At 54.5% G+C, this 22,539-nt stretch overlaps 8 protein-coding genes across 8 annotated transcripts; 5 read left to right on the top strand and 3 right to left on the bottom strand.

The window, feature by feature from the left end:
* Nucleotides 1-303: 303 nt before the first annotated feature.
* Nucleotides 304-1,347, top strand: SPBR_05144 (farnesyl diphosphate synthase; the record flags this gene model as incomplete). Its single annotated transcript, XM_040763421.1, has 1 exon — nt 304-1,347. One exon carries the CDS (start codon nt 304-306, stop codon nt 1,345-1,347), a length of 1,044 nt encoding a protein of 347 aa, XP_040615954.1.
* A 332-nt stretch (nt 1,348-1,679) lies between these two features.
* Nucleotides 1,680-4,862, bottom strand: SPBR_04621 (uncharacterized protein; the record flags this gene model as incomplete). The annotated part of the gene is made up of 2 exons (XM_040762898.1): nt 1,680-3,815; nt 3,900-4,862. The coding sequence occupies 2 exons, from the start codon at nt 4,860-4,862 to the stop codon at nt 1,680-1,682; spliced, it is 3,099 nt and encodes a 1,032-aa protein (XP_040615953.1).
* Nucleotides 4,863-6,854: 1,992 nt separating this feature from the next.
* On the bottom strand, nt 6,855-7,875 carry SPBR_05154 (uncharacterized protein; the record flags this gene model as incomplete). The annotated part of the gene is made up of 2 exons (XM_040763431.1): nt 6,855-7,150; nt 7,215-7,875. The coding sequence occupies 2 exons, from the start codon at nt 7,873-7,875 to the stop codon at nt 6,855-6,857; spliced, it is 957 nt and encodes a 318-aa protein (XP_040615952.1).
* A 1,405-nt stretch (nt 7,876-9,280) lies between these two features.
* SPBR_05225 (ubiquitin-conjugating enzyme E2 R) lies at nt 9,281-10,154 on the top strand (the record flags this gene model as incomplete). Its single annotated transcript, XM_040763502.1, has 3 exons — nt 9,281-9,352; nt 9,445-9,522; nt 9,627-10,154. The coding sequence occupies 3 exons, from the start codon at nt 9,281-9,283 to the stop codon at nt 10,152-10,154; spliced, it is 678 nt and encodes a 225-aa protein (XP_040615951.1).
* A 1,862-nt stretch (nt 10,155-12,016) lies between these two features.
* Nucleotides 12,017-14,913, top strand: SPBR_04652 (uncharacterized protein; the record flags this gene model as incomplete). The annotated part of the gene is made up of 2 exons (XM_040762929.1): nt 12,017-13,532; nt 13,598-14,913. 2 exons carry the CDS (start codon nt 12,017-12,019, stop codon nt 14,911-14,913), a joined length of 2,832 nt encoding a protein of 943 aa, XP_040615950.1.
* Nucleotides 14,914-15,327: 414 nt separating this feature from the next.
* On the bottom strand, nt 15,328-16,057 carry SPBR_05286 (peroxiredoxin Q/BCP; the record flags this gene model as incomplete). Its single annotated transcript, XM_040763563.1, has 2 exons — nt 15,328-15,641; nt 15,721-16,057. 2 exons carry the CDS (start codon nt 16,055-16,057, stop codon nt 15,328-15,330), a joined length of 651 nt encoding a protein of 216 aa, XP_040615949.1.
* A 1,335-nt stretch (nt 16,058-17,392) lies between these two features.
* Nucleotides 17,393-18,922, top strand: SPBR_04951 (NADH-ubiquinone oxidoreductase 21.3 kDa subunit; the record flags this gene model as incomplete). The annotated part of the gene is made up of 3 exons (XM_040763228.1): nt 17,393-17,455; nt 17,511-18,025; nt 18,541-18,922. 3 exons carry the CDS (start codon nt 17,393-17,395, stop codon nt 18,920-18,922), a joined length of 960 nt encoding a protein of 319 aa, XP_040615948.1.
* Nucleotides 18,923-19,908: 986 nt separating this feature from the next.
* On the top strand, nt 19,909-21,989 carry SPBR_04769 (methionyl-tRNA synthetase; the record flags this gene model as incomplete). The annotated part of the gene is made up of 3 exons (XM_040763046.1): nt 19,909-19,974; nt 20,076-20,102; nt 20,166-21,989. The coding sequence occupies 3 exons, from the start codon at nt 19,909-19,911 to the stop codon at nt 21,987-21,989; spliced, it is 1,917 nt and encodes a 638-aa protein (XP_040615947.1).
* Nucleotides 21,990-22,539: the final 550 nt, after the last annotated feature.

Raw genomic sequence — 22,539 nt, 5'->3', positions numbered from 1 at the left:
ACTTGTCAAATGGTCACACCGCCTTTGTACCTTGCCCCTGGCCAAGCAGGTGCAACCCCACCGCCACCACCGCCAATCCTGCCAACAGCTGGGACCCTTAATTAGCCATCCTTGTGCACAGAATAACTCCCCTCCTTTGCTCCGAATTCGACTTGAAGAATAGCAACAGGCTTCGCATTCTCGCCGCCACCGGTACCGACAACGTTGTTTATTAAGGGCGACACCTTGACTCGTTCGACCTCTTGTCTAGATCTTCCAGCCCACCAACTTTCTACACAACGATACCCCCACCCAATCATTACAATGGCGCAAAGAACGACATTGATGGAGTTTGAGGCGGTCTTCCCCAAGCTCGAGGCCACCCTCCTGGCCCACGCTCAGAAGTACAACCTGCCCGCCGAGCACCTCGCCTGGTACAAGAAGAGTCTCGAGGTCAATGCCGTTGGCGGCAAGTGCAACCGCGGCATGTCCGTGCCCGACTCGGTGTCGATTCTGCTCGGGCGAGCCCTGACTGAGGAGGAGTACTTCAAGGCTGCCACGCTTGGCTGGATGACCGAGCTGCTGCAGGCCTTCTTCCTCGTGTCCGACGACATCATGGACAGCAGCATCACGCGCCGTGGAAAGCCTTGCTGGTACCGCCACGAGGGTGTCGGCATGATTGCCATCAACGACGCGTTCATGCTCGAGTCGGCCATCTACACGCTGCTCAAGGAGCACTTCAAGTCGCACCCGGCCTACGTCGACCTGCTCGAGCTGTTCCACGAGGTCACCTTCCAGACGGAGATTGGCCAGCTTGCCGACCTGCTGACCGCACCGGAGGACAAGGTCAACCTGGACAACTTCAGCATGGACAAGTACCGCTTTATTGTCATCTACAAGACGGCCTACTACTCCTTCTACCTGCCCGTGGCCCTGGCGCTGCACATGCTCGAGCTCGGCACGCCCGAGAACCTCAAGACGGCCGAGTCCATCCTGATCCCCATGGGCGAGTACTTCCAGATCCAGGACGACTACCTCGACAATTTCGGCCTGCCCGAGCACATTGGCAAGATCGGCACGGACATCATGGACAACAAGTGCTCGTGGCTCGTGAACCAGGCGCTGCAGCTGGCTACGCCTGAACAGCGCGCCGTGCTCGAGCAGCACTACGGCCGCAAGGACAAGAACAGCGAGGCTGCCGTCAAGGCACTGTTCAACGAGCTCAAGCTGGAGCAGCGCTACCTGGACTACGAGGAGAAGGTGGTGGGCGAGCTGCGCACGCAGATTGGCGGCATCGACGAGTCCAAGGGCCTGAAGAAGGCCGTCTTCGAGACGTTCCTGTCCAAGATCTACAAGCGCAGCAAATAAACTACCTGCGTTGGAAGTTGGAAGGGGTGGGTGGTGCAAAGAGGTCCTCAGGTGCAAATTTCTTAGAGCGGTTGCAAACACCGCCGATCAACAAAACCCGCATAGCACATGCTTCAGGGAGCTAGGTCAAAAAAAGTAATAAACCCAAAGTTAGTCATTTGTTTGCTTCAATCCATTTAATTATTTAGTTTTGTCCTCGTAACATTCGTTAAAAATGTAAAGTAATGCCAGCCTTGGCTTTTCGCAGCCTTATCCAAAAGTCCACAAATATAGATTGAAAATGTCAAACAAATACGATCGAGTTGTGTCGCCTCGATAGGTCGTCTTATTTTCTAGTTTCGAGTTAGCGCAGCGGTGCGATCGCGACTGGTCGGTGCCGACGGGGCGCCTTCTTGCAACGGCACTCCACCAGGAATAAGCGACAGCAATGGGACCGGCGGTGCATTGCTTCCAGTACCGCCATGTCCACCGCCACGAGTCGCACGGCTGCCATGTTGCGCCAAGCTGCGGCTCCGCGAAAATCCAGCAGCGACAGCAACTGATGAGGCAGTCATGGTCTGTGACCGACTCGCAGGGTTGCTGCCTGACATGCTGCTATGGTACTTGGACTGTGTCCCCTGCATCACCTGGTGTGGGTGGGACTGGTGAGGCTGGTCCCGGCGAAGCAGGTTTGCGTTGGATGGTGGCGGCACGGCACCACCGACAACTTGCTGGCTGACACCTATGGTTTCAGCCATTCGCGTTTTTCTGTCTGTGGCCAGGTCAACAAGATGGGCGGTGCCCACAGGTGCACGCACGCCATGACCTTTGCCTTCCTTGGACCATTGTGGTGCCTCCTTGAACTTAGGTGTCAGGTCGATCAGAGGGGCCGGCATGTTTGGTGGCACTGGCGGCGCAGATGGCTGTTGGGCCGCGGCAGCAGTGCTTGCCATGGTACGACGAACGGACCGGCTGCGGCTCATGGAGGCGTCATGTTCGAGCCTCTGTTGCTGCTGTTGCTGCTGGAGAAGCTGCGGAAACTGAAGTCCCAACGGAATATCTTCGGTCGACTGCGGCCGCGACGAAGACGGAGTGCCTTCGCGGATGGACTTGGTCCGCTGTTGAGCTGTATGTTCACTTGCGGACGGGAACCACGGGGCCTCGTTATCAACAGCCGCACTCAGACCCTTAAACGAGCCACTAGACGACTGGTGGTGATGACGCTCACGGTCGCGAACACTAGAAGCCTGAGTAGCTGCCGAGTCAGCTCTACGGCGCGTGTCATGTCCATTGCCGAGTAGACTACCCGATGTGAATATGCTAGGGTCGTCCTTAGTCCGAAGAGAGCGTGTCCTAGGGTCAGATGCAGCTGCAGCAGCGGGAGGCTCTGAGCGGTCAAGATCAAGGGTCGGGTCGAAGTCGCCAATGCCGCCAAACAGGGAGCCGACAGTCGAGAACCGAGTATGGTTATCGATCGGTGCAGCGTTGCTTGCCGATCTGCGGCTCAGGGACCGCTGCAGCGTGTTCTTCCGCAGAGCAGCGGATGATGACGGTGGCATTTGAGCAGCAGCTTGACCGATGGATCGTTGCTGCTGCTCGTCTTCTTGCTTCTTCTTTTTGGAAGCGGCGTTGCGATCAGGTAGTGATAGGTGGCGGTTGACCAGATACCAGCTGCGCCACCCAAACACCCGGTCGTAAAACATGCGGGCTTGCACGGCATCGTCGGTCGAGAAAAAGTGGACGTAGTTGTCCGTGTTGAGGAACACCGTTGTGCGCTGCTGGCTCTTGACGGCAAAGCAATAGGCCTTGGGTGGCCGTAGATTCTTACGCATCTGTGCCTCGGTCGGAGTGTAGATGTCGTAGTCGCTAAGATGGCAGAGGTTTTGGAAGTCGGTGTTGCTGTTGTTGCTATTGCCCGAGCGGTTGCTGGTCTCGCTGGCCAAAAAGGCAAGCCGGCTCTCATCGGCCTTTTTCGACGCCACCATCTGGCCCGTCTCTTCGACAAGCGTAATGAAGCGCTTGTTCCAGCGGCCTGGCTTCTGGGAATGGTACATGCTCATAAACACAAAACCTGGCGGGCGAGACGCACGGCTCCGCGAAACCGAAGAAAGTTCGAGGTCGCTAGCGTGGCCATTGCGGCCAACACTGTTGCTGCTGGTGATTGCTCCAATGTCCTCATGGTGCGAGCTGCTCTTTGAAAAGAGACCCTTCTTTTCCTTGGGCGACTGCTCGCCGGCGGACGCTGCCATCGCAGCTCCGCTCGCTTCTGAGAGCATCACGACAAACGCGTTGTCGTTGTCAGTATCCCACGAACCCATAATATCTTTGATGCGCTCGTACCGCCGCAAGCGCCGTTCAAGGCCGAGGCGCGTGTAGCTTTCAATCAGTGCACAGCCGTTCAAATTGATAGCACGGGGCAGGAGCTCCGTCGCAACGTCAAGAGCGTCGCCCACGGTCGTTTCTGGTGTGATGGGCACGTTGACAGAGAACTGCCGGCAACGGACAATGATATGCTGCCCGTGTTAGCCGGCGCTAATCACAGAGAAGACAGACGAACGGATAGAACTACGTACCTTATTCGCTCCACTTCCAGGAGCGGAGGACGGCGCATCCATGTGTTGCGGGAAAGCAGTGGGTGATGCGGATGTCGCAGTGGTGGCGGTGCTGGAGTGAGGAGGAGGCTCGGAGCCGCTATGGGCGCGCCCGCTGTCGTAGGTTGTTGTCGGGCGCGAGGAAGATGCCCCGTTGGGACCGTCGGGTGAGTAAGGCAGCGGTTCGCTGGACGTGGTAAAAGTCGTGGCGGTAGGCGTCGCAGGTGCGGCAGAAGAGATCCCACGTCGACGGGTCAAGAAGGAGAACTTGTCGCGCGAAGGGCTTTTGGGCGGCAGGTTGGAGGCGGCGGACTGGTGGTTTTCCAGCTCGCGCTCGAGACGTTCCAGGTCCTTTCTCTTTTGTTCGGCCAGCAAGCGCTCGGCCTCTGCTTCGCGTCGTGCAACCTCGTCCGCCTCCAAAGTCACGCCGTCGGCGAGCAGCACCTCGTGTTGGTCAACGCCAGAGACCATGCCGCGGGCCCTAGCTGACGGCAGTGGCACAAGGGTAGGTACAGCTGCAGATGCAGACATGGGCTCAGGTGCTGCAGGCACTGGTGCAGGTAAAGAGGTGTCCAGACGAGATGGGCGCTGGCGGGTAGTGCGGTATCGTGAGCGTTCTCCAGGGGATGCTGAAGGGGCAACAGGCATCGTAGCTGTGCTCCCCGACGACTGTTGTTGTTGCTGGGACGGTGGTGGCTCTAGTGGCGCATGTCCCACAGCGTCAGCCATGTTCCTGCCACCGTTCACACCGGCTCCACCATTCCCGTTTGTCAGGGTCGGTATTGGCAGCCGTTGCGCGTCATTGCTGTGAGAGAGAGGGACGCTGCTGGAGTTTGTCGTTGTTGTCGGTTCGACGAATCTGCGCGACTCGGGCACATTTTTGCCCCGGATAGCCCGATACCGTGACGGCTTCAGCGGCGGCGCAGGTTCTGTGGCCGCCGACATGGTAAAAGGACGGCACAGGACCCGTGGTGAGACGAGGTAAAGAGAGCTCCGAGGGAACAGAAAGAAAGAAAACACGGAGAAAAGCAGTCAGGGAGGAATGTGGCAAAGACAGAGACAGCGAGCTTTGAATCACAGGGCAGGCGCGTACGAAAGTTGCGGACAAAGGGAAGGAACGACAGGTGCAGGAGTCGATCGCGTGACAGAAGTTTCGGCTGCAGTCCGTCAACTTGCGCATTTGTTGGCGTTTACTCGTGTGCTCGCGTACAGGTGATTTCAATTTTAGACCTTTTTCGTATTCGAGGTGTTTTTTTTTTCGTGTTGTCGGCTGCGTGGAACAGCGGCACTGGAATGCGATCAATGCGGAGAGACGGCATCAGCTAGATGAAGCCCCATTCTCGGTAAGAACATAGGTAGGCGAAAAGATGTAAATACGACCTGGGTGAGACGAGTGGACTGGACGAAAGAGGCGCGCAAGACGGGAGCGCGGCGCGGCAATCCCTTGGCGGGTGAGATGAGAGAAGAGCGAAACGAGGCAGCATAGGAAAAAGAAAGCAAGGGGAGCTGTAGGACGAGAGGATGCGAAATGACAATGAGATGAGCCACGACGCACGAAGGTGAAAAAGAACCTAAATAAAATAGCAAAACGAAAGACGATCCTGCGCAAGGTATATTAAGACCAACCTTATTTGGGGGCGAGGCATCATCGACGTTGTGGATAAAAGTCTCGGATTTTGCGTATTACGCCCTTTCCATTTTGGGGTGTTTTTCGTCTGGTCTTGGGTGGTACCTGACTCTTAATTAGCTTGACCGTTTGCCCCTTCTCTAGGCTCTAGGGCAAGAACCGGTCCAGGAACGGCTGCAAATTTATTTCGGGCGGTCCTTTCTCAATCCGAATGGTGGACGAACACTGCTGCTCATCCTATGAACGTAGCGAATGAGCAAACACGAAAGGGGAAGGAAGAAATGAGCCAAGGAAGGAGAGCTGAAAAGTTAACAATGGCTGGCCGTACCTACTTCGTACAAGAAACCTGGGGCGAGGCGCCCTGTCGCGGTCAATTAGATGTACCCCGTCATAGATTCGGATGCACACTACGAACGGGCATTCCTCGTCCTAATGTCGGTTTCTACGCGTGTTAGTGCGTGGCTTGGAAGGCAGTGTGCCTGTCTTTTGTCGCGAAGGACCTCTGCCTAGAAAATATGTTTATTACCGCCAAGCTCTTGCCTCTACATATTACGATGAGGGAGAATGTTCAACTTAACAATCTTGCTTGGCAACGGGTGCACAACGAGATTGGTACGCAGGAGACGGTATACAAAGGCAATACGATGCAAGGAACAACTCACGGAAGCACGGCTATCTGCATTAAGGGAGAAGAAAGGAGAGGGGTGGATAGAAACGACGAAAGACAAGAGATCATGAACTGCGTAATTTCCATGCAGCGGAAGAAAAAAGAAATGGAGTGGTCGAATGTCGTCTAAGTGTCACACATACGTAGGATGTCGGGCTATGACCAACGGTTATTCTCGCTGAGTTTCTCGACCCGTGAGTCTATTACTCTTTTTAAAAAATGGACACAGTGAAACAGCCAATAGACAGCGAAGAATGGATGATAGAAAACAGAAGTTGCTCAGAGTTTGCTCGAGTTTTCCCCTTTACACTTGGCCCTAGACGAGTGGGCAAACCCCGGGCTGTTTACTCCGTATCTAATGTAGCTGGGATTTATTTGGTTGCCTTTTCAGCCAGCCCATCCAGTCGATCCAGCCCAGCGAACCAGGGGTGGGTGGCCAGCCCCAATAGAAAATCTTTGAAACACGTTTTACAGAAACCATGTCGAGCTGGGTTTTCCCTCAGCCAGTAAATAACCCAGCTAGCCAGGCGATCCCGTTCCCACAAAAACAGAACTGGGGACTTCGGCGCATGCCGTGCTCAAAGCAACCTTCCTTCGTCTTGATACTCCAACGTCCGTTCGTTCTCACGCCACCGTCGACAATTTAATGCCGGAACGCCTTCAACTCGCGGCGCCACCAGTCCTTGAAGTTCTGTGTATGCACCGGGATGCCCAGGTCTTGCAACGCCTTGGTGCTGAGATGGCAATCGTACGGCCGCTGCACGCCGCCCGGCACATTGCCGCCAGTCGGGTCGGCCTCAAGTCGGTCGAGACCAACGCCAAGGACCTCAGCAAGCACCTGGCAGATCTCGTACTTGGTGTAGCGATCCTCGCTCGAAAATTGGAGGACAGGGGGGAGGGTCGTGGAAGGATCGGCGCTGCGGTACTTTTTGGCAACGTCTATCCGTATTAGCACTTCGGGGCTATCAGACACAAAAGTGTGGGAATGATCATCATATCTTACCTTTAAGAACACGCGCAACGTCCTCCGTGTTGGTCGGGTAGCGGACGGACCAGTTGTCCATCTTGGCCGAGGCGTCCGGCGCTTGCACCTTATTGACGGTATCTAGCAGGGTATTGACGGCGCTCTCGGATGGCTTCTCGGCCTGGCCGTAGAGTACCGGTACTCTCAGGACTACGGCACGGCCCGTGGTGTCCTTGCTCTCGCTGTAAACACCCAGCACAGCCTTCTCTCCGTCCAGCTTGCTCTCGCCGTACAGGTTGGGCGGCGACGGCGTCGTATCCGCTTCGTAAGGTGCCTCGCCCTTGGTGCCGGGGAAAACGTAGTCGGTCGAGATGTAGATGAGCACAATGTTGCGGGCAGCACACAGCGACGCCAGCGACTTGGACGCGTCGATGTTGAGTCGCTTCGTACCCTGCGGGTCCTTGTCGACCTTGTCCGGGAACCGGTTGGCGGCGCAGTGGACGACCACCGAGGGTGCGACGCTCTCAAGCACAGCTTCGACGGCGCTCGCGTCCTCCAGATCGACCTTGCGGAGGGTCGTGCCATTGGCGCGCGAGAAAGCCGTGCCGGTCACGGTCCAGCCGTCATCTCCAAAGGCGCGGACCACCTGGCGGCCGAGCAGTCCCGAGGCGCCTGTGACGAGTACGTGTTTGTCGGACATTTTTAATTGAATGGGAAAATGTTAAAAAGCGGCTTATTGAATGTGTTAATTGGCATCGTTTGGTTTTGACTCCCATTCAATGCAAATGGCAGAAGGCATTTTAAAGAGCACGCAAAGAGCTCCGCCTGGTGGGGCTAAGAGCGAACAAAACTGCGGCCTACGGCGTATTGCTCGGCAGTGGTGTGCACTAAGCGCACCTTCAAACAATGGCAACTCCGGCACGACGTCATTCTCCATGTAGCGTTCACTTTTTTTTCTTCGCGCGAGTCGCCGTTCGGAACGTCACAAACACAATGAAAAATTAAACTACTTGACTACTCGCAGGTCGATATATTGCTGCTACAACATACGCTGGATCGTTTAACCGTGGCACTCCGTACCTTGAGACTCGAAGCGTGCTGCAACTATCACAGTACATTAATGCATTAAATCGTATTTATTTTTTATATCGAGGATGTTGTCCGTTATTGGCCTTCCATTTTGTTGGTTTTTGCTGGTGCAGGGTGTCCGGTTTAATAGTTTTAGTCCTGTGTAGTCATCTATTTGTTAAAATTTCAAAAGCCAACTTTTAAACATCATCAGGAAGCATACGCATATGCAATTTACTTATATATATATATATATATAAATCTCAATGTGAGGAAAACGAAACAAAAAAAAACAAGACAGAAAGCTCTATTACTCTATCCTTATACGTACTTTCCAAAAACCAAAACATATTTACCCTCACTTCACATGTCGCGCTCGCTATCTTGTGTTTGTCGTCGCTGACATGGGTTCGAACGTGCTTCAATTGTATGTAGATCTTATGTTGTATGCCCGTTATTCGCCCTGGTAATACGCGAAGTCAGCAAGTACTGCTAGTTACTTAACGTGTTCTAAAATTATGGTATGATAAAAAGTATCTTTCAGTACCACTTAAGTGGCCCCACAGACTCGTTCAGACTCGTCTGGCTCGCGTGTCAACCCCTCTTGCCGAATGCCTCGCCTTCCCCGTGACTCTTGACCCCAGGAGGAAGCGCCCAGAATCCCTTGGCATCTCTTTCATTGTCGCCTGCCACCAGGCAAGGCATTTTCTTTCTCTTGCAGTTTCCTCCCCGTCCCCCTCCTTTTTGTCTTTCTAATCAGACAATTTGCATGACACTTTCCGACTTTTCAATTTTCGATCCTTTTTTGTCTTTTATCTTTCCTGCCTGCTGTCCTTTTACGTCCTTCCTTTTCTATTCTGCTGCCTCCAACCTCTCCTCTTCTCCTCTCCCAACCGCCCGGACTCGCTCCAAGTTCAAATACGGCCCCATCTCCTAATCGCCTCCGTCATCGCACTCGATTATTTCGACATCGCCAGCAAACGTCTCCCAACACTCACGACTGCCTCAATCCCGATTACCCTCTATCTACAACAACCATGAGTGGTGCCAAGCAACGGTTAATGTCTGAGCTGAATGCTCTGCAAAAAGAGAAATGGCTGAACATTGAGGTTTGTCGCCGAAAGTCCACCGTCTCTTCTCCGATGGGATGCCCATCGAGCACGCGATGAATTTGCTCGCTAACGTCTAATCCACCCCTCAGGCCGATGACCTCTTCCGGTGGCGTGTCAGTCTGATGATCATCAACCCGGATAGCGACTTCTACGGTGGCTATTTCAATGTGAGTTGGAATGCTGCGGCTGGCCAGACGGCTGAGATACAAGCGAGAGACTCAAGTGAATTCTGCGACAAGTGCAGCATGCTAATGTGACGATATGACTCCAGGGCGAGATCCGCTTCTCGACCGACTACCCATACAAACCCCCCGTCTTCCGCTTCACGCCGACTATCTTCCACCCCAACGTGTATCCCGACGGCCGCCTTTGTATCTCCATCCTCCACAACCCCGGAGACGACATCATGTCCGGGGAGCAGGCCGGCGAGCGCTGGTCACCGCTCCAAGGCGTCGAGTCTGTCATGCTCTCCATCTTGCTGTTGCTGGACAACCCCGAGATCAACTCGCCCGCCAACGTCGACGCCAGCGTCTTGTACCGTGACCAGTACGCCCAGTACCGTGTGCGTGCGGCTGCGGCTGTCGAGCGGTCCAAGCGTGATATCCCCGACGGCTTCGTTATGCCCACCACCTTTGTCGAGGAGCCGCCGGCCAAGAAACAGGACAACGACGACGCCTTCTGGGCCGAGAGCGACGACGAGGAGCTGGACTTTGGCAGCGACAGCGACGAGGAGGTTGGACCGGACGACGACGATGACGACGACAGGGAAGATGAGAGTGAAGACGACCACACGGACTAAAGAGGATATTATGGCCTCGACTCTGTCCGACCTGCACCTCGTTTTCTTTTGCTCTCCCACTTCCCATCCTTTTCAGCGTGGTGTTTCGGCTTTTGCGCTTCATTTCCCTGGTGTCTTCGGCTATATCTCTGCCCTCTTATTTGAAGGGACACTGTCTCATTCTATTGCATAGCGCACATACGGGGTGGTGTTTGACTTTTGATCTTTGTATATGATTCTGTGCTTTTTCAGGCGTTTTCCAAGGGGTTTTGTTATTCCTGGTACCAGGAAAGATCATATGCAGGTTTAGTGTTTATATCTGTGTTAGAAATAGACCGCTTCATACTTTATTCTCTCTCTCACGCGCTGACATTCGGACACTGCATGTTCCCCGTACTTCCCCTGGCTTTCCACAGAGCGTGGTCGGCATACAGACTCTGGGTGCAGTATCTTTTCCCTAACACAACTGGACTTAGCTTTTGAGTTGGCATCTCTGCCCAATCAGAGCCGACTGCCACAGGTGAGTGTCCCCGAACTTAGCGAGTCGTATGGTACAAAATGAGCCGCTAACCCACTCCGGCTCTCTAAACCGCTGCTGCAAGGCTTCCAAAAGCCCGCCCATTGCCGCCCACTTTTCGCACAATGAGGCGAAGTTCGTTTCATTGCCGCCTGCAGCGAAAATACATCGAGCTACCAAAGCCAACGTCACCACACATCAACTCTCACCTATCACACGTATCTCAACGCACGTCCCTGGCTCTTCCAACGGTTGCGATCCTGATCCTAATAAAACAACCGCTCTTAATCTAGCACCGCACAGCATTTCGTCTCCAGACATTTTTATTTACAGCTAGCATCGTTCTTGCTCTTCGTTTAGTTCTTTTTGTCGTTGCTCTTTTGCTGCCTAGCTGCGTCGAAGCTTGGGGGCCAGCCCAAAACAGCTCCCCTCTTTTCTCCCTCGCCTGTCGCACTTCCCATTTCTGTTTGTTTGAAAGCGTTCGCACTTCCTTCTATCGCCAATCGCGCCTTCAAGCCCACCGCACCGCCATTCCGTCGCCGCCGCTACTACAGACGACGACATTTTGAGCGGAGCCGCCGAAGGTACCGTAGCCGAGCCTTCCTGCTTCCTCGTCGCGACGTTTTCTTTCCATCGACGCAGCCCGATCTTCTCAACAGCGTCCGTCTTCCTAGACACAGCTTGCAGCTGTGTGCTGCTCGCTGCTGCCAACACTCGTCATTCCTGCTCTCCGATATCCTCTTCAGTACACGATTGCCGCCGTCATGGAGGATCCTCCCGAATCCGCCATTGCAGAGGTCTGCGAGTTTGCCAACCTCGACCCTGTTGGCGACCGCAACCTCGTCATAGCTGCTCTTAAAGTTGGTTGCTCCTACCGAACGCCGAGTCGCTGCTTCCTGTTCCCTTGCCATCCTGTCGCAGCTTCCCAAACGGGTCTTTAGCTGGCGCGAGGCAAGAGCGAGGCAACGTCACATAAACATAAACACCCGCAATGCTGACCATATCCGCTTCTTTCCATCCAGGCCAAGTCTGGCAGTGTTCAGGATGTCGTCCTTTCTTTCTACGATGACCCATCAAAGGTGCGGTACTCCATGAGGATATGTGACCCCCACTTGCTCTTCACTTCTATGCAGCTAGCTCTAACATACCATCTTCGCACTGTTTTTAGTTCCGACAAACATATACTTGGGACGAGACATCGTTTACTGGCGATCGCGACAGCTTCAACAATACCCCACTTCCTAGTTTTAATATCCAAGGACCCGACGACAACGCCTCATCCATTATCCACGGCATCTCCCCTGCTCAATTCCATTCCGTCCCACCATCTCGTCCACCATCGCGAGCCCAATCGCCACTTAGTAGGATGACCGACTGGACTGCAAGCGACGTGGGCGCTCCCACGTCTATGCTCCAGGCTGACGAGGACCTGGAGAGGGCGCTGGCCGAGTCAGCCGCCATGGCCGGCACCACCCATGCACCGCAAGAGACTGGTATCACCATGTCTTACGATGCGGCAGTCCCGACTGAGCTTCCCTTTTTTGGACCGGCCAACCGAGACGTATATGACCCTGATCAATGGGCCATGGTTCGCGCCAGCCCCGAGGTTCTAGAACCCCCACCATCTGGCCGCAAACGAGAACACGGCGTCCCGGTGTTTTTGCGTAATCGGCGGTCAGGCACAGAGGCGTCGGCGCTAGGTGCGCTTCTCACAATTCTCCATGCCATACCTGCCGCCCGCAACGCACTACTACGTTCAGGACGGCAGCCGGCCACGTACGGCCAGAACTCGGAGTGGTGGAAGGGTGGCCGGATACAGCCACTTGGTGTACCCGACAACGATGGCAGCATTCGTATGGCGACGTCAGCAGCGGCAACGGCGGGAATGACCACAGTCATTTCTGTTGACAGCGACGAAGACGACACGAGCAATAGTTCCATGGCTGACGGCGGCCGACTTGAGAGTGGTCCTAGGATGAACTCGGCGTTTGCCCGCGAGTACGTCGAGGAGATGCACAGGCTGATGGCCTTCCTCGACAGCACCGACCGCGCATACGGTACTGCCGACAATCTCGCCGACACGGCGGTGATGAGGGAGTGCTATGGCATGGAGATGAGCCAAAGGTTCTTTGAAGCTGCGCGGCGATTGGATCTACCAGAGATCCTGCAAACCTTCTTCTGTGACGTTCAGTTGATGGGCATCAAGCACTTGGGCGTTCCCCTTCGTTCTGAGTCGTATGCGATACTCGAAATAAAGGTGGATGGCGACAACGTCCCATTCGGCCTGCACGATCTGTACAGTGCCATTGACGCCATTTATTGGGAAGATCTCTACCGTTTTGATCCCAACGTTTCACATATTAACGTCCCTGAAGCTAGCATGGCTGTCTTGGCGAAGGTTGCCCCGGTGCAGATTTTGCGCCTGAGTACGAACAGGCAGGTGCCGTTCATAGAACCTTTTGACGTTCCCGAGGTGCTCTACACCGATCGCTACATGGGCGAGAACGCATCGCGGGCTCTGGAGATTCAGGTACAACTTCAGAAAGTATACGATACTATTCGGAAAATCGACGCGGCCATGCGGGTCGCCACTACATTCAACGACCATTCGTCAGCCCCCCACACCGTCGTCAGGGATCGAGTCGTCCTGTCGGACCAGGCAATTGCGTTTGCCATTCAGAAAGAATGGCAGTACCGTGCGGAGATGGTATGGGGTCGATACAAAGCGGCACAAAATACGCCCGAATCCTTTGATTACAACGAAGCCCAAATCTACGCGGCAGAGCCGGTAACCGATGAGGAGAAGACAACGCTCCGGACACTCCAGACCGAGATCGCGGTTCACCGGCAAAAACTAATCAGCATACAGAAGAGAGTTCAAAGTAGGTCAATCACCGCGAACTGAACTTGGAATTTATCGCCGTTTTACTAACAGTCAGCTTTGTAGAACTGCAGTTTGAGCGACAAGCCCTTGTCGAGCTTTCTCGACGACTCCGGCGGAAGTATACTGTTCCTTCCGAGAAGCAGAATTGGAGCCCGACGAGTAAATACTCACTACGTGGCGTCATCGTGTCGCCCGACAAGTTCTATTTCTGCCGACGTGAAGCGCAGCCGAAGCCGGAACAAGAGCCAGAGCTACAGTCTCATCCCTTGGACGAAGAAGCCAGTGAGCGCGGCGGCGATACCAAAGTCGAAGCGGAAGTCAAGGGCAAGGGGAAGGGAACGGAACAGAACCCTGAGCCGGCACTGTCCACATCCCCTACTACCACGGCAACAGGCGACCAGTGGTGGATGGCTTCCTACAACGGCAGGGATGCTTCGCCCATCACCATCCAGAAAACGACCGTGGATGTTGCTCGCGGATCGGTCTTTCAGGAAACGGAGACGCCAATTCTGGTGTACAGCAACGCTGCGTCACTCGCCGAGGAGAATGTGGCCCTGCCCGACGCACTTCGGACATTTGTCCGGTTCGACAACCGCTTTTTCAAACAGGAAATGCTGGAAGAGAGCCCGCGCGACAAGAAGCGCCAGCCCGTCGAAGAGCCCTCGCCGACGTCTCCTTTAAAGCGTCAGCAGAGAGCTAATAGCATTGACTCCATGGCCAGCAACATGGCGTCCCTGGGCGAGTATTCGGACCGTGACATGGAAGATGTACCGCTCCTTAACGACGACCGGTTCACCATAGATATGGACGAGGGTGTGTTCGCTAGAGGCGCCGGCAGCGGGTATGATGTACACGAGTGGACATTGAACCGGACCATGGATGAAGCCATCACTAAGAGGGCGGGAACCGATGGAATGGACTCTGCCGAACCGGTACTGCCCCAACGGGAGGTGGACACATTGCCTGGGTATGACGACGCCGTGGCAGACTCAGCACCCATACCAGTGGCCACGGATACCAAACAGGAGCATAGAGGGTCTCTGGGCACGGAGATGGTTCAGCGAGCTATCCACGGCAGCGACAAGAACTGCATTAACGGCACAAATCTGGTCGATACACCAAACGTCGCGCATGGTGCAGACGCTAGCCTGGAGACGCCTCGTGCTACGGCCAGCGTTCCCGACCTCATCGACTTCGACCAGAGCCAGATGCAAGAACGATCACAGTCACCAGGACAGATGCTACCACCACCGCCGCCCCGAATTAAGAAGCCGCAGCAGGCACATCAAAATGATGGTGCGATGCAGCTGCTCGCTGACTGGGACAATCCGGAGGGCCGTTATGTAGGCCACGCGGAGGATGCTGCAGACGGGGCATGAACATGCACGAACGAAGACAAAAGGGAAATATCAAAACATAGAGGGTATCTATTACATGAAAACACTAATACATGATACATCGAATTGGTTCAGGTCAACGACGAAGCGAGCATTTTGGGGCATTTTTCTCTCTCTTTTTTTAAAAATTTGTTGTTTTGGACATGCAAGCTCAAGTATGTTGGTAAGTTATTGCCACTTTTCAAAGGCAGTCATTGTCCTTCGAACTGGGCACTTGATGCGGCTATTTTCGTTTTGTCACTGCTTTCGTTTTGGGCGCTGCTTATTTCTTATCCCGTCGTTTTGTTTACAAAATATTTCTCTACACACTCGATGTTTATCAATTTTCATTATTTGGGTTTGATTTTGTAGAACCGCTTTTATTTACCTGCCCGTTCTACTGTTCATATTCACACTCTACTTGCTCTCGTTGACAATCTTCTGGACCGTGGCGACAGTGCCGTCGGGAGAGCCGGCTTCGGCGGCCAGGACCTTGCCGGACTTGTCAATCACGAACACGCCACGCACGGCCGAGGTGATGGGCGATTTGCGCAGGCCGATGGCGCCGATCAGTGTCTGCGCCGGATCGCACAGCAGGGGGTACGGCAGCTTCTGGTTGTTCTTGAACTTGGTGTTGGCCTCGAGCGTGTCGTGGGACAGGCCATAAATGGAGAGGCCGCTCGCCGTCAGCGGCTCGTACTCGTCGCGGAACTTGCATGCTTGCTTGGTGCCTATTCCGTTAGACTTTTTTATTTCCTTTATTTCCTCTATTTTTTCTTTTTCAAAAAGGGACGAGATGTGTGGACGTACATCCCGGCGTGGACGCCTTGGGATATGTGAAGATGACAACGCCGGACTTGCTGGCCTCGACAAGAGCCTTGAGCGTCGTCTTGGTGCCGTCGTTGATCTCGACCTCGCCGCCAAAGCCCTCGAGGTCAATGGTAGAGCCGACTTCCGGGAACGGCGGTGCGGGCGCGGACACGTCCTTGGGTTTCTTAGCAACGGCCTTGGGGACTTTCTCTGCCTTTGCAGGCTTCTCTGTCTCTGCCTTGGCGGCCTTGGGCTTGGGAGCTGCCTTGGCCGCCTTCTTGACGGGCGCAACAGGCGCCGCCTCAGGCGCCTTGCGCTTGCGCAGCTCCATAGGCATGATGTGTGGAAGTGAAATGGGTGAGGATGACGTTGATTGGGAGTAACAGGAGATCAAGGAAATGGGAGATGTGCGCAGTGAAGAGCGCGAGAGGAAAAATCGATGGCGCAATGTAGTGTTACAAAGCTTCAAGATGGACGGGATGAAATTGGAAATGTGTAAGCAATAATCACGAGTTGTTGACTGACAAAGGTGGTGTGAAGTCAAAAGAGAAAAGTAAAGAAGAAGAGAAAGTAAATGAAAGCTGGTTTGAGAGGAACGGGGAGCGGGAAAGGGAGTCAGAAGGACCGAGGAATTGCGTCGACGAGGAGATGGCTGGGGGAGCTAGGAAGAGCGCAAGGCGATGCGAACGTGGGTGGCGCGCATGCGCCAGACGGTGAGAGAGCAGTCTAGGCCCTGATTTGGTCCTAGTCAGGGGAGACGCTTTTCTACACAACGGCTGTAGCCAATCGCCTGGGAAAGAGCCAAGGTAAGCCAACCAGGGGCGGCAAGGCTCTTTCCCAACAGGGCGGGCTGGAAAGGAAAAGCTGCAGAGTACCGGAGAGGGAAGGAAGGAAGAGAGGTCAAGGCAGCATGGAAGTAGGGGCTAAATCGAAGCTCACAGCGGAAATACGAACAGAGCGGCAACAAGACAGAGATACTTACAGCCATAATGATTGTTATTGAAATTATGGAGGTTTATAGGGATCTTATCTCAAAGTATTAATCAGCTAGGGGGTGAACAGGCGAAAGAGAGCAACTGTTGAGCGAGATGTAAATGTAAAACTACAGAGTACAGAAGGAAGGAGCATTTTCACTTGGGTGTCCTTGCCTTATATGCTCCTTGTAGAGAGCAACGACCGGAACCGGCAGAGTCCGCGTTTGCGAAGGCAGTTCAGACATCGACAGAGTGAGCCATACACAAGGACATGACCCGGCGGCCGCACCCGCCCTGGGACGGCCAATTCGATAGTTCTCCGTTTTTCAGTGGATGCCATCATTCGGTAGCATTGTTGCGAGCGATTTTAGCGCGCGTATTTGTTGATTCTAAGGTCTTATGTCCGCTAGGGCCACTTGGACCAAAACATACCAGTGGGCCAATCAGGTGTTGCGCATTCTGAACACTGTCATCGCGGACTGGCTGTCAGTCCGCTGCCAGCTGGCACCCCACTTTTCGCCTTTTCGGCTGCGGAAGAACGAGCATCGCGAAAATCGAGCTTCGTCCATCGAACAAGCGAACAACGTCACGTCGGGATCAATTGGAAACTCCACGACTGCCCTTTCGACGACATCTTACCATCCGCCACGGTCGTTCACTTGAACAATCTGTCGTCTGTTCGTCAACCTATCGCATCAATGGCTTCCAAGGCGGCCGCAAAGGCCGTCACCTCGGCGAGCCACGTCGTCAGCATTTCCCAGGTAGGTCGTCGCGGGTTTCCTCCACCAGCGACGAACTCCCACTGACATCGCCCAGAAACAAACTCTCCAGAGCAAGGGAATCTGGGAAGGCTTCCGCCGCCTCATGGCTATTGACAAGAACCGCTCCAACGGTGTGCCCCTCAACCCTTACTACCGTACCCCGGCTCCTGGTCAGCAGGATCCCCTCCTCGTCACCGACCCCGTCACCGTCCCCGCTGGCGACATTGCCGGCAACCCCTACTGGAAGCGCGACGCTCGCCGCAACTACCCGCGCCTCAGCACAGTCAGTCAGGCCGACGCCGTTGCCCTGCTGACGGTCGGCAGCGCTGCTACCCCCAAGACGGAGCTGATTGGCGAGGCTGGCTCGAAGGCGCTCGTTGCTGCCACGGAGGCCGGCAAGACGGAGGGCCTTGGTGCGTTCCTGGCCAAGACACCGTCGACTAGCTCGCCCGTTGCTACCGACTTGTTCGTCGACGGCCTGCCGCCGCTGCCAAGCGGACAGAGCCTGAACAGTGGCGCATGGGACGTGCACAAGTATGAGCTGGTCTCGGAGCAATCATATCCCGAAGAGTACGTACAGATCCCCCCTGTCACATACAAATGCCCTCGTATACACCGACGAGCGTCTATGTTTGTCAATGCTAACATTATACAGGTACCCGTGCCGAGTGTTCCAGTAAACGGTCTCGCGCTTTTGGTTTTGTTTGTTTGATGGTTGGTTGGTGTGTGTGTACATAATTTCATATTGAGAACAGAGGAGCAAGAAGTAGTAAGCGCAAATAATATATCTTATCTGACAGAATAAGAATTTGTTCACGTCGCGACCTCTATCCTAGAAACCTCGGTGTAAAACCTGCAAAACCAAATCTACCTGCAGGCCCAATATTCCGCTTTCTAATGGCATGTGTGGGAATCCAAAGCTATCCGACCCCGTCCGCTCTGGCCATATCCAGCCATTCGTCCGAAATGTAAATGCTGCAGAAAAAGAAAAGAAACGCCGTTGACGCCGATATCCATGCTGTCGTGCAATCGTGCCGTGAGATGCCTTTAACTCGATGCTTCCGGTGTCGCTGTCGTTGTAACAGAGGCTGCGGCAGCCGGTGTACTGCCCGACAGCTCGACAACCATCTTCTCCAGCACCCGTGCCTTGGCCTGTGCTCGCTTCACACGGTCATCGACGTCGTTGACAGCCTCGTCTGTGTTGGCTGTCGGCAGTGTGCCAGGCTCGACCAGCGCATAAAAGGTGCGCAGATTTTTCAGGAGACGGGCGTTGGTTCCCGGCCTGGACGTCCCGGCCTTACCGAGTGCCAAGTGGGACCACACGACCGCCTTGCCCTGCAGCCGGCCGGCCTCGACAAACTTTTTAAAGCCGTTTTCAAGGCCGAGCGTGCGGCCCTCGATTTTGCCGGCGCGCTCGCCGTCGGCATGGCCCTGGCGGAACCCATCTTCGTAAAAGTCGTCCTCTAGAGAAAAGAGATCATTGAACGGGTCGTCCGTATTGGTCGCCATTGGAACTAGTTTACGTTCAGTCTGTGTTGGTGATTTGACGGGGTTTGTCTTTCATATCGATGTGAAAGTCGCAGTGGCGTTTGCGGCGTGTGGTTTTGTAGTATTTGTAAGGCGCTCACGTGACCCGCCTTTTTGATGATACCCCGGGGCCTCTAGTATCATGTAAAGTTACCTTTTTGCTTCGTTTTTCAATAAGGGAAACACTGCTACTTTTAGGAGAATGTCCAAGATGGCTTTTCAATCCAATCCTACAGACTTTTGGCACGAATGTCACGTAAAGTAAAACCCGCCGTTTTGCAACCTTCCCGTTCGAGACGCCAACTCCAGGAATAATACGAGGCGCGATATTTGCCTCAGAGCGATAGGCATAGCCTCCTTACACCTCACATATTTTTTTCTTCTTCTTTACTTTTTTCACTTTATAACCCTAGCTTTAGCACCGTACTGGCTGGAATGCGTTCTTCGACGTGAGTTTCTGATCATCACCATCCCGCGCTCCACTGCTGGGCGACGGGCTTCAGTGACGGCTTTTGCCATTAGTGGGTCAAGGCCTAAATCCGATGACACCAACACACCCTGTAGCACAACCCCTCCTCGCCCTCACATTTAGACTCCCCACACAAATTTTCTGACGTTTTGCGCCAGCGCAACTTTTGCCCTTTGTGCCTGGTGACTCTTTCTGCTTCTGGAACACACCCGCTTGCCCCAAAAAGAAAGAGTCACACTTCACCTGTCTCGTCGCCTCCTCTTTCCCGTCCCCTGTTGTTTACCACCTGCGTATGTTTTGCCATCGTTTATATTTGCAGCTCAGCTCGACTTGGCCACCGCCACTTTGTTATTTCTACGTCGTCTTCTTTCTTTTCGTTTGATCACCTCCTGGCGCCTTATCCCTCCTTCACTTCGAATTCTCCACGATCACCGATCTCAGCTTATCGACGTTCGCCATGGCTGACTCCGACAACGTCATCCGTCCCATCGAGGGCAAGAAGAACGTTCTGATCACCAGTGCTGTACGTATCGCGCCCTCCGAGTCCTCCATTTATGCTCCGGGGTTCTGCCGAGCTTCATGGACCTACTCTTGGAAATTTATGCTAACATATACTTTCCCCAGCTACCATACGTCAACAACGTGCCTCATGTACGTCCGCACACACCAATTCTTTAGAGAAGCTCATAAACGAGTCTGGTACTAACAACACAGCTCGGCAACATTATCGGATCAACGCTCTCGGCCGACTGTTTCTCCCGCTATTCCAAGCAGCGCGGCAACCCGACGCTCTACATCTGCGGTACCGACGAGTACGGAACGGCGACCGAGACAAAGGCCCTCGAGGAGGGTGTCACGCCCCGTGAGCTCTGCGACAAGTTCCACAAGCTACACAAGCAGATCTACGATGACTTTCAGATCAACTTTGACTACTTCGGCCGTACCAGCACGGACAACCACACCAAGATTGTCCAGGAGATGTTTTTGCGGCTGTGGGAGAACAAGTGGCTCGATGAGCGCGTCACCACCCAGCCTTACTGTGAGACTCATGGCGCTTTCTTAGCCGACCGCTTTGTCGAGGGCACCTGCCCGCGCTGTGGCTACGATGATGCCCGCGGCGACCAGTGCGACCAGTGCGGCAACCTGCTCGACCCATTTGAGCTGATCAACCCGCGCTGCAAGGTCTGCAAAGTCAACCAGCCGCCCGTGCCCCGGGACACCAAGCACATCTTCCTCGCTCTGGACCGCCTCCAGCCTCAGATGGACGAGTGGTTCGCCAAGGCAAGCAAGGAGGGCAAGTGGTCGCCCAATTCCATTGCCATTACCAAGTCGTGGCTGGACAAGGGTCTCGAGGGCCGTTCGATTACGCGCGATCTCAAGTGGGGTGTGCCGGTGCCGCTGCCCGGCTACGAGGGCAAGGTGATTTACGTGTGGTTTGATGCTTGCATTGGCTACCCGTCCATTACGTCGTGCTATTCAGAGAAATACTGGGAGGAGTGGTGGAAGACCGGAGACGTCAAGCTGTACCAGTTCATGGGCAAGGACAACACGCCGTTCCACGCGGTGACGTTCCCTGCGAGCCAGCTTGGCACGGGCGACAAATGGAACATGGTACACAACATTTCGACGACTGAGTACCTCAACTACGAGAACACGAAGTTCTCCAAGTCGCGATCGGTTGGCGTGTTCGGTGACCAGGCAAAGGACACGGGCATCCCGACGTCCGTGTTCCGCTACTACCTACTGAGCTCGCGGCCCGAGAGCAGCGACACGCAGTTTGAGTGGAGCTCGTTTGTGCAGGCCAACAACTCGATCCTGCTGGCCAATATCGGCAACTTTGTCAACCGCATTGTCAAGTTTGTCAATGCCAAGTTTGACGGCGTGGTACCCGAATACTCCACGTCGATCAAGGACGAGTCCTTTGACTTTGCCGCGTGGGTCGGTGATGTCCAGAAGCTGCTTGACGAGTACATCTTGGACATGGACGCCGTCCACCTGCGCAGCGGCGTTGAGAAGGCCACGGCCGTCTCGAGCCAGGGCAACACACTTCTGCAGTACCGCCTCGACAATGCCAGCCTGGAGAAGGAACCTGAGCGCACCAAGGCCGTCATTGGCTATGCGCTGTCTCTCTGCGGCCTGCTGGCGTCCATCCTGTCGCCCTTCACGCCTTCGACGTCCGATTCGATTGCCGAGCAGCTCAACGTTCCCCTGCCGCTGATCCCGGACACCTTTGATCCTGGCTTCATCAAGCCGGGCCATAAGATCGGCAAGGCTGCGTACCTGTTTTCGCGTATCGACGAGAAGAAGGTGGCCGAGTGGAAAGAAAAGTTTGGTGGCACGTCCGAGACGCGGGAGGCCGAGGCCGCGGCCAAGGCGAAGAAGCAGGCTGACAAGGAAAAGAAGAAGGCCAAGAAGGCGGCATCTAAGGCGGCTGAGGCCGGGAAAAAAGACGGTGAGGCTGAGCCTGTCGACGCGGCGACCGTCGCCACGGGCGAGGCCAGGGAGCTTCCGGTGCGGGAGAAGCCGGTGGAGAAATAGATAAACATGGTTTTGCGGAAGCGGGGTGTCGGGCGTCTGCGTAGAGTGGATTCGGGTGACCAGCATGGCGTTGGTGCAACGAGCGTGCCGAGTCTTGTATTTGTCTTTATATATTTGGGTTCAGGGAGGATAGTATTCGGCTGGATATTTATTGGGAATTTACGAGCCGGATATAAGAAGATACATGAGAAAAATAGATGCAAGTGAAAGTACGAACTGTGAGGCCTTTTTGAAGGGATACAAAGGTATGCCAGAACATGGCTACATACTACAAGTGGTGACACTACAGGACACATACAAGAGACAGATGGGGTATGTATGGTATGGGTGGCAGATGGAGATGCCGCCCTGCTAAAGAGCCTGTCAGTGCTTGCGTCTTTGTTACGAGTATGATGTGTATCTCGTTACTACTAGTCCACTTTCTCGGAGAATTTCCAGACTCTCCCAAGCTGCCAACGTCGGGTTGCCTATTGTAGATAAAACCGATGATGCAACTCGCGGCAGCTGACAGCATGAAGGTGGCGTTTTCGTTTCTCTCCTCGTACGACGT

Source organism: Sporothrix brasiliensis (genome assembly GCF_000820605.1).
Source record: "Sporothrix brasiliensis 5110 chromosome Unknown Cont21, whole genome shotgun sequence".
In the NCBI taxonomy this organism is placed as follows: domain Eukaryota; kingdom Fungi; phylum Ascomycota; class Sordariomycetes; order Ophiostomatales; family Ophiostomataceae; genus Sporothrix; species Sporothrix brasiliensis.
Note: the sequence above shows the minus strand (reverse complement) of the source record. Positions and strands in the feature narration are given on the sequence as shown.